Raw genomic sequence first — 10,070 nt, 5'->3', positions numbered from 1 at the left:
TGCTGACACCTATAATGTAGTCATTGATTCCTGATCACAGGCTGGTGCATGGCATCAGTTTTGCCAAGGGACATTTTTCTGATTGTGGGTGCAGAGAGTTGCAGTTACAAGACGGACCTGAATTCTGCTCTTGATTCAGTTTCTAACTCTGACTGTGGACAAGCCTTAACCTTTGTCCTGATCTCCCTAAAATACCAATAATAAATCTGCTTCACACAGAGCAAACTGAGACCTGTGTTGAAGGTGCTGTGGAAGTGCAGTTCTTCTGAAATAGCTGTCCATATTTTGATCTTCAGCACAGGCCTTGGTCTGACTAGCTGTACTCTGGCAGAGGTCACAAGCTTGTTGCAAAGTAGTGGACCAGACCTTAGTCTTCCTTAGAAACAACATGGTGAGCATTTTATAGAATGGTGCACTGATTCTGTATTGAGTTTAAAAGTTGCATTCTTCAGATCTTAAAATATTAGTAAAGTTGATTCTAGTTTTCATTCATTGTTGTTGCAAGGTGGATCTTAAAAAGTCTTGATCTAAAGAGTCTTCATCTAGTGTATTAAAATGTAAGTTATGGCTAAACTGGGTTCCTGCAGGCCCAGGTGCTTCAGTCTTCCCCTACTGTTGATGTGTGCCATCTTGCAGGACCTTTTAAAGGGTTTGGGGTGTGGAATTTTTTGTTTTAGGTTTTCTTCTTGTTGCGGGGTGAAGGTGGGGTGGGACTTGTAGCATTCAGCTCCCCTATGAACAATGTAGCACTCCAGTGTCAGTAATTCATCTAATGTCTTCTGTTTGTGCCTGTTAGAGTTTTTTCTAACTGCAGTCAAGTTGTTGATAGGTAAAACATGACATAATCATGGGATCAGAAATGAACACAGTGTTTTAGGCAGGGCAGTGAGGGTGAGGTGGCTTATAAAGATTAGTTCAGCAAATGGCTGCAGGCCAAGAGCTGGTGACTTGAGAGTGTGTGTAGGGTTCATCTGTATCTGCCATCTGACCCTGGAAAGGGGGGAACAAGGGACAGGGAGGGGTGGTGTCATGTTGGCGGTTTCGATAGGTGTCTTTTTCCTCCTGTGACTTGTGTTGCCAAGGTCTGTCTTCTCATTGCAGCACAGACCAGGTGAAAGGTGTGTTGACCCTGCAAGGAGACGCCCTGTGTCAAGCTGTGAGTACTTGCCAGCGGTTCTTGCTTTGTAGTACCATTGAGGGGAGGGAGTTATCCATATCATGACGACCTCAAGGGAGAGGTCATCCTTGTTGTGCTTTACCAGTGATCAGTAAGTATTTGTTGGTCTTCCCTAATAGGCCTTAAATCCTTAATGTCTCAGCAACTGTTGAAGTTTGTCAAGATCCAGCATCTAACCCATACCACCACCATTCTGTGGTGAATGTTGAAGTTGACTCCCTTGGGGATTCTTTGCCTTTAACACCTTTGTTGTGTAATATCGACTTTCTCTGGGAGCCTTTTGAGATGAGGTCATGTGTCCTGCCTGGATCCGGAGCCACTAAATGCCTTTCAACTTGCACTTTGTACTGGCATCTTCCTGCAGGAGGACTGAGGTTCTGGCCATGCCAGGACTGCTGAAAGCAGCTTGCCAAGATGGTCTGGGAGACAGAATGGAGTGGGGCTGGCAGTCTCCAGGCTCTGCATATGGAGGTTGCTTGCTCTAATGCGTTTGTTTTTCTTCAAGGATGTTAATCTGAAAATGCCCAGAAATAATCAGCTCCTGCACTTTGCATTTCGGGAAGACAAGCAGTGGAAATTGCAGCAGGTACTGTTAAATTTGGATGCCTCCCCTCCCACAGTGGCTGTGCCTTCCAAGCAAGGGCTGTAGTCCCTCACTTTCCGAGAGAGAAGGTTATGTTCATCCCACGTTAACTCTAGTGGTGAAAGCTTAAACGGAGAGTAAACATGCAATTAAATTCAGTTATGGTGCTAGGACAGGGTGGGTTCTGCTTGTTCCTGAAACACCAGCAGGCTGAAGGCTTGTCTGTGTAGCAGTCTGTCCTTTAAAAGAAGCACCTGAGGTGCCTGTGCAGTACTAGCCTTGTGTCTGCTTGTAAAACCCGGGCTAGCAGGGGAAAGAGCAGCTTCAGAAGTTTTCAGTAGTTTGTTCTCCTTGTCTTAGGGCAGCAATTCTTTATGCTGAGAACAAATCTCACTGTGTTGTGCTCTTGTGGCATGACTCAAGTTCCCTCAGTGAAGGCGTTCAAAGGGATGTAGCTATTGCGGACACTGAACCTCTTTGCCACCATTTTGCTGGGAGTTACCTAATTTCGGGCCTGATCTTGAAGATGTAGCTTCCCACAGTTACTTGGTCATAGCTGAGTAGGTTGGAGAAAGATGTATTTCAGGTGCTTCACTATGCCACGGCTCAGATTTTTCTAGGTGCTCAGTGCACTTGGTATTGAGTGCAATTTCCAGTGGAGTGAAAGCTCTGCCTGGTAACTTTGTAGAAATCTAGAAAATGGTGTACTTGAGAAGTTAATGCCAAACTTCACTGGGTATATTTATGCTTTGCAACAAGGCAAGGAGATTTTTGTGATAACACGCAGCAGTGCATCGTATTTTGCGGCTGATTATACCGCTGCCTGGTTCATAGGCTTCTACCAGCTTGTATGGAAAACACCTTCCTTCATGTAACTGCAGGAGCTGTGTGTTCTAATGTTGTTCAGATGTGGAATGTGCTTAAAGGACTCTGTGCAGAAGCATTTACAGTGATTATGTGGAGATCTTTGTCATGTCTGAATTAAAAAAGAGCATCTCAAAGTATTGTGTATTTTAGTGAGTGGTGCCAGTTGGAGTTTTGTTTCTCTGTTCAAAGTCAAGTCATTGGTAAGAAATTGTAGTATAGGCACATTTTTAAGGAGCACAAGTGCAGGCACACAAGTGTTAAGGAACTTGATTTAGAAAACAGCAACGTACTTGATTGGTAAACAGAGAAAATCAAGGGGGAATAGGAATGAGGCGGGTCATTATAGTAGCAGGATTTGCATTGCTGGGTTGGGTAGCTTAGCTTGTTAAGAAGCATATATGGGATGTAGAGGCTGGAGGTGTTGAAGTTTGGAGATGTGATAGCCCAAGTAGCTGCAGAGTCTTTCTGCAGTCTTGACCATGGTCTTGATCATCTCTGTCTTCTCTCTGTAGACTCTAGTGCCTTGTGCTTTCTGAGAGCAGGGCTGTTCTGTGATCCCTGAGCTCAGTGTGCAGAGGTACCAGTGCCCAGATCTATGCCAGAGAGGTCTCTACAAGGCTGAGCTGAGATTTGGGGTTGCTGGGGAGCAGTGTAGATATATCAAACTACAAATATCTCAAACCATGTTATCCATCTCCCAGCAGCCACCTCTCATACAGGCTTCCTTGTTTACCTTTTCCATTTTTTGCACCCTCCAATTTACCCTTTTGCTTTTATTCAATTTTTCTGGTGCTGCCTGCAACTGAACACAAGTCACTTTCTCTGTGGGCCATTTTCTTCTTCCTCTGATTCGTCCTTGCTCCCATGGAAGCATGATACACCTATCAACCATGTTTGATATTGTCTCTTGACTGCAAGCTTGAGAGGACCTTGAGCTAGCTGTGTCCTTATTCTGGTCAAGTTCCACACAAGTGATGTGATAGCAGATTCCTGATGCTGGAGACAACTCTCAACCCTAATAATTATAGTTCAGAAGGACTCTGGAGGTAGCCAGAGACACTGTATTAGAAATCAATGTTTTCTGCTCATTGCTGCTGATTTAACCCATCATTTGGCTTAGTTCTAATAGTTCATAAGGAAAAAAAAAATCATTATTTGTGTTGCTAGACCTGAGTGCCATATACTGTCAACAGTGAGACTTCCTTCGTGAACAGTCATGAACAGTTGTCCCAGGATGAGAGTTCCTCATGTCCCTATTCCGTCAGGGCAGCAGCAATGTTTTTGTTGACAATCTGGGTTGTAGCTATCACATTCTTTGGCATCTCCAGAGGGAAGAACCCAGTAATGCTTCTGAGAAGCAGTGGCAAATTTGTGTTAGTGAGTGTCTGGTAGGCAGAGAAAAATGGCCTTATGATTTGGGAAGTCAGCATTTTCTTAGGGCTAACGAGATAATCAGGGAAACCTCTGCTTCCTAGCGTGTATATGGGGTGTTTCTCTAACAGGGCTGCATTTATACCTTTGCAGATCCAGGATGCTAGAAACCATGTTAACCAGGCTATTTACCTGCTTGTGAACAGAGATGTGAACTACCAGTTCAAAACAGGCTTGGAGGTTCTCAAGGTGAGGAGAAAGCCCTCTCTACATGGGCTTGTATGGAATATGTATTTTTCTTCTCTTCATTTGTTGTTTTAAACACAGTTAATGCACACTACTGTCTTTAGTCTCCTACAGGAAATGGATTCCCCAGGTGTACCCATACATACCTGTGTCAAGGAGTATCCATGTGACCTCGTATTTCATATGAATCTATGCCAGTTCAGCAGAAATAATGCAGTCATCTGCAAACAAAAGATTACAGTTAGTACTCCTAACTGTATGATTTGTAAGTGACTTCTCACTTGCTAGTAGTAGTTAATGTGGTCTGATACAGATCAGATCTGTGTGGCAATAAAGCCCAGCCCTCTGCTTGTCAGTGCTCTCTGAAGCTATCAGAGTTTCAGTTTACTCCTTAGAGTCCATGACATTATCAAACATGAGAAAGCTAAACTGGTTTAGTCTATATGGACAGAGGCTGCTAATAAGAAGAAGCTAGAAGTATTTCCTTTTTAGGTGGAAGTACAGGGGAGAAATTAGTCGTACTATGAAATGCCTTCATCTTAGCAGTCATGAGCTCTATCACAGATGTATGTTGCTTCTCTTTTCCTGGGAAAGGAACTCTGCCTGAAGAGAGCCTTTGAACTGTGGTTTCTGGCAGGATTGGACTCACAATGAGCTGTGTCTTTTCTCTAGTGCCCTAGCTCATAGATGGTTGTGAATGGGGGGGTGCCCATTCCGCAGTTGTTGTACATGTGATTCGGGAATGGGGAGAACTAAAACACAGCTTGTTGTTTTCCCTTAATGCCTGCTCTTCAGAAGAGGTGTTGATGAGTTTGTCAATGCTTCTGTGGCATCAGTAATTGATCTCATTTTCTCTTTTTACTCTTCTAATGAATAGCTATTCTCTCTTCAGTCCCTGGTATTAAACACTCCTGGCCTGTCTCACAAGTGTCTGTGACAGTGGTAACAGTTGAAGTGCGTCTGTGTGGGAGCCACCCCTTCCCAATAATGCCCTGAATTCCTGGAAGGGCAAGGGAGTGGTGGTGGCATTTATGGTGGATTTTGTAACACTTGGAAAAGGCTGGAGGACTCTGCACACTATCCAGGGCTGTCCAGGGATCACCACTCAGCAGTGTGCTGTATGTTATCTTGTAGCTGATGGATGCTGTGATGTTGCAGCTCTCAAGAGCCCGAAATCGGCTTACCACTCCAGCCACTCTGACTCTACCAGAGATTGCCTCCAGTGGTCTCACAGTAAGTATGTAGTAAGTATGTAGTGGCCTAGATCTCTATGCAGTATGGCAGCATGCAACAGCTAGAATATTTTGCTGCATCCTGGTGGAAGTGGATTTCTGAAGTGCAGAAAGAGAGAGCTGAAGGATGTGCAAACCCTGAGCATTTTTGGCTGCTCTGGATCTTCCTGTGGGAAAACACATTACTTGAGTACAAGAACTCTGCTTCTTAGAGAGTAAGTTCTGTTCTCTGCCTAGGAGTCTTGTCCAGGAGGGATTTGTGATGCAAACACTACTCCATCCTCTTTTGCCACTGTCACACAGACACCATTTGATCAAGTGCAGCAAGAGGAAAAACCATTGCCTGCAAGCTGCTCAGTCTTTAATGTCCCTCTCAAGATGGGATATGGCTTAGAAAAAGGTAGTGATTTCATAGCATTAGAAATAATGGCCCTTTTACTGACAAAGAAACTATTTATTTTCTCACCAGAAAATGTTTACCCCTGCTCTGCCTCCAGACATCCTTGTGAATTTCTATATTAACCTGAATAAGCTGTGTCTGACTGTCTACCAGCTCCACATGCTGCAGCCCAGTACAACCAAGGTGATGTCTGCTATCTCTTGAGCTTTGTTTATTTACTGCTCCCTGTGTCCCACTGGGAGGAGGTGACACTGCTACACGGTGCAATGTTATATGCATAAGATAATGCTGAAATTACTGTAACTGGTGTTTAAGTGTCTGTGTTCAGACCTGCTGCAGAAAGAACGCTGGCTCTAAATCTAGTTTGGGGCATGGCCACATAGCCCAGAAGAAAATACCAGTGCTCTGGTGAAAGCCAGTAATTACTTTTTGACAAGTAATGCGTAAAATTATTTTTTGACAAGTAATCTTACAATACAGTTTGATAATGTGTAATTTTGGAAGGGCATAACTGTATTAATCCAGTTCACATTAAAGTAGCATCTTGGGTTTTCTGAATGGAGTTTTGATATATACCTCTCTGCTTCACCTGTTGCATTTGGGTCAGCTTGATGTCCTGTAAAAACAGAATTAAAAACTCCTAAGCTTTATGAAATGCAGTTCTTCTGTAAGGGTGTTTTTTTCTGAAATCTATCATTTGTTTTTCTTCTGGTTCTTCTCATCTTATTTTTGTGGTGCTAGAGTTTGGAGCCAAGTTGGACACAGCCACTGTGTAGAATTTCTTTTCATGAAGGAGCAGGAAAAGATCTAATTACATAGATTCCATATGAATGGAGTATTTGGGCAGATACATCAAGAAATGCCTATAGTGTCATACTACTGAAAGCTCAAACCTTAAACATGGTTATTCTAAGTAGTTTGTTTGCTGCATCAAAATCCTAATGACCTTTTCCTTCACCTTTAGAACTTCAAGCCTGCTGGAGGGTCCATTCTACACAACCCTGGAGCCATGTTGTAAGTACAGTCACTGAAGGGTTGAGTAACATGTGTAGGAGTGTGCTGAGGATGAGATCCACGTGGCTGTACACAGCTTTGGTGGTAGCATATGGAGAAGTTGGACTGAGTCACCTGCTGTGGCTGTGCCTCTGAATGCACAGGTGCCCACAGTAGTGTTTCTGTAACTGCTCAGTCATAAAGGCCCAAGGATGTGACTTTTCAGGATGCAGCCCACCCATAAAGTGCCATGGATTTGTTTAGAGAAGAGAACCATTAATCAAAATGAACATTAGGTTATCGGTGTTGTCATCTGCATTTCCTGCCTTTGTGCCTCTCTGAAAAGGGGTAAAGTTTTGACCTTAACCCTCTTAGATGTAGCTCAACTCTAAATATAGTCTGAGGTAGACTGAGAGTTTGCATTCTGTAACTTTGCCAGCTGCTGTTTTAAATGTAGTAGAAATTATAATAATCTCTTCTGTAAGAACAGTTGAGTTTTGTGTTCTGTGCTGTTGTGTGTAAAGCTGTGCTCTTTTTGGCTCTCACTCCAGTGAGTTTGGCAACCAGCGGTATGAAGTCAGCCACGTCCATAAAGTGGAATGTGTTGTCCCATGGCTAAATGATGCCCTTGTCTTCTTCACAGTTTCACTGCAGCTTTGTCAGCAACTGAAGGACAAGGTAATGGCCTTAGAGAAGGGGCTTTGCTTTTAACTCTGTATTTTGAGAGGACCTGAGATCACATAAAAGTCTGATGTGTTATTCTGTACAACTTGCATCTAAACTGAAAGCAAGCCATGAGTTGGTATTCTGGAGCCAGGGAGCTGGCTGCCACTGCCTAGTAGACAGCTGTATGGGGTAATGTGTAGTAGTGTGGCAGATGTCTTTGCTCTACTAGTGACTAGGTGGAGAAGAGCAGGTAGACACTTTTGGGTTCTCAGTCATGAGCTGGATGCAACGAAATTCCAAGGTGCTGGAGAGGAGGCATGGAGACCTCAGCAAATTGGATTTCAGTAGACCGGTGTTCAGTTCTAGCTCTGCAGCTTGCCTGGCTGCCACCTTGAGCGACAAGTAACTTTGTCCTTCAAGCCTCTTAAGTGACAATAACAGCAACTCTGCCCTTCTGCAGTGCAGTGCTGGGGTGTGTAATGCTGTAAAGTTCAATCTTCACACGTGCGTTGTATGCTCATTCTTCTACGACCTACAGGATACAGGAACTTACCTGCTTTTCTTGCTTTCCAGATCTGTGTTTTCTCCAGTTACTGGAACTACAGGCCATATTAATTCTCTGTGGAGTGTCCAAGCCCTTACAGTACTTCAGGTGTCTCTCTGGTTTCAACATGTCAGCTGAGTCCAGGTCAGCCTGAGGAGTGCTGTCATATGGCTCTCCATGGGGTAGGGTCCGTGAATCCAGAAACACAACTTCAGTAGCTGTGCCTGGGACTGCTGCATAAGCAGGGCACCAAGCAATGCTCTGTGGTTGGCAAGAGCTTCCACCTGTCTTTGTTCTCATGTGTTGTGTGGCTTACGCGTCCCAAGCCTCTGATGAGTTGCACCAGTCCGTTACAAGGGATGGGGAGCTGTGGGCTACTCTCACTAACCAAATTTGCACGCAGGGCTGTAACTTACTGCTGGACTGTGAGCTGGCTGGGAAGGGATGAAGACAGACTAATTTAACACACCACAAAAAGTGTAGGGCATGTTGCTCCATGCAGTGAAATATGTTGCTGGGATCTGGTCCAGCTGTGGTTATGACTAGCCCTGAGCTTCTCCCTCTCACATCTGTTCTGTCCATGCCCATCTTATTGATTTCCCTTTGGGTATATTCTTACTTGCTGCTGTTTGAAACTCTTTTTGTCCCCTGGCATCAATGTGATAATATTTTTTTCTCCCTGAGCCCTAGTTGGGCCAATTGATTTTTTTCCAGGTTTAGTGTCTTGTTTTCACTGCCAGCCTTTGGAGTTGCCTCAGTACCTTGAGTACCGCTGTGCAGTCTCACATCCTGTCATTAAATCCAAAGTGAGTACCACGTTGTTAATGACAATTTGCTGCCTACCTGTGGATACTATAGTATGTAATTCATCCCTTTTGATGACTGTGAAATAAAGATCCTCAGACCTGCCATACTCCTGTGGGCTGTCGATGTTGAGAATGGCTGTCAAAGACCATGTGCTCCTTACAAGTGCATGGCTGTTCTTAGTTACACACACGGGATTATTGTTTGCCTTACAGAAGGACAGTGATGGTCTCTGAGGACAGAGCTGGGCAGCTCTTCACGGGCTGGGCCTGTTTTGTCTGACTGCCCAGTGTTGTCTCACAACTGAGTACTACCTGAAGTACTTTTCCAAACTTCCCTTAATGGCCATGTTTGGAGGAGGCTGTACATACTCAGACTGGGTTGGACTGGCTCGTAGATCTCGCTGTTGAGTGATGAGGAAGCATCACCAGCCTGCTTGGCTCCAACAAGCCCTCTCCAGCCTGTGTTTCTGGTGGTTTTTCTGACTGGAGTACCTTACTCAGGAACCTACATGAGTGCTGAAGTGAAGTGGTACCTGAACTGGTGAATGCTGCTGTCACTGGAGCAGAATGAAGTAATCAGACTGTCTGCCTTTTCACAGGCTGCCTCCTTATTCTCTCTCTTTTTTTTTTTTTTTTTTTTTTCCCCTTCCTTTGGGGAAGCTATAGTTCTCATGAGTGAAAACTTTCCTGGTGGCACCTTTCTTTTTAACTTTTTCCCAGGGAATCTCTCTTTAGTCTTCAGGGGATAGAGGTCTGCTGCTTAGATCCACCACCTGCTTTTGATGGGTCTAGTAGTTGAATTGCTGCTGCCTAGATGCTGCTGGTTCTGGAACCACAAAAGATAGTGACACATGTGCCTCTGCTGCTGATCTACATGCCCTTCAAGAAGGAACTGGTGTTGCCTGAACTAACAAGGGGAAGACACTTGCTGGGCAGCTTTCAACAACAGCACTGCAGCAGGCTAATGACAGAACAGAACCACAGACCAAGAGAGTAACAAAGAAAGATTGTTTTCTGGTTGCCTCTAGCTTGTCTCAGTCTGAGCAGCTATTTCTGTGTTGTCCATAGAGGAGTGACAGACAGCAGAATACTATGCTGCTCTTCCCAGCATAGAATCATAGAATGTCTGGGCTGGAGGGGACCTCCAAAGGTCATCTAGTCCACCCCCCCTGCCACAAGCCGGGA

At 44.5% G+C, this 10,070-nt stretch overlaps 1 protein-coding gene across 1 annotated transcript in view; it reads left to right on the top strand.

Moving 5' to 3' along the window:
* The window catches only part of ROGDI (rogdi homolog (Drosophila)), a gene marked incomplete at its 5' end in the record, with an annotated part of 10,451 nt that extends 2,059 nt beyond the window's left edge, over positions 1 to 8,392 (top strand). Inside the window, 8 exons of the mRNA XM_008942809.1 lie at positions 1,102 to 1,156; positions 1,683 to 1,763; positions 4,152 to 4,247; positions 5,379 to 5,477; positions 5,946 to 6,059; positions 6,841 to 6,890; positions 7,421 to 7,547; positions 8,109 to 8,392. Of these exons, the coding sequence (XP_008941057.1) occupies positions 1,102 to 1,156; positions 1,683 to 1,763; positions 4,152 to 4,247; positions 5,379 to 5,477; positions 5,946 to 6,059; positions 6,841 to 6,890; positions 7,421 to 7,547; positions 8,109 to 8,150 (664 nt within the window). The remainder of the gene's footprint in view (positions 1 to 1,101; positions 1,157 to 1,682; positions 1,764 to 4,151; positions 4,248 to 5,378; positions 5,478 to 5,945; positions 6,060 to 6,840; positions 6,891 to 7,420; positions 7,548 to 8,108) is intronic.
* Between the last annotated feature and the right edge of the window lie 1,678 nt (positions 8,393 to 10,070).

The sequence above is a fragment of the Merops nubicus genome, unplaced genomic scaffold (assembly GCF_000691845.1).
Source record: "Merops nubicus isolate BGI_N331 unplaced genomic scaffold, ASM69184v1 scaffold29140, whole genome shotgun sequence".
Lineage (NCBI taxonomy): Eukaryota > Metazoa > Chordata > Aves > Coraciiformes > Meropidae > Merops > Merops nubicus.
Note: the sequence above shows the minus strand (reverse complement) of the source record. Positions and strands in the feature narration are given on the sequence as shown.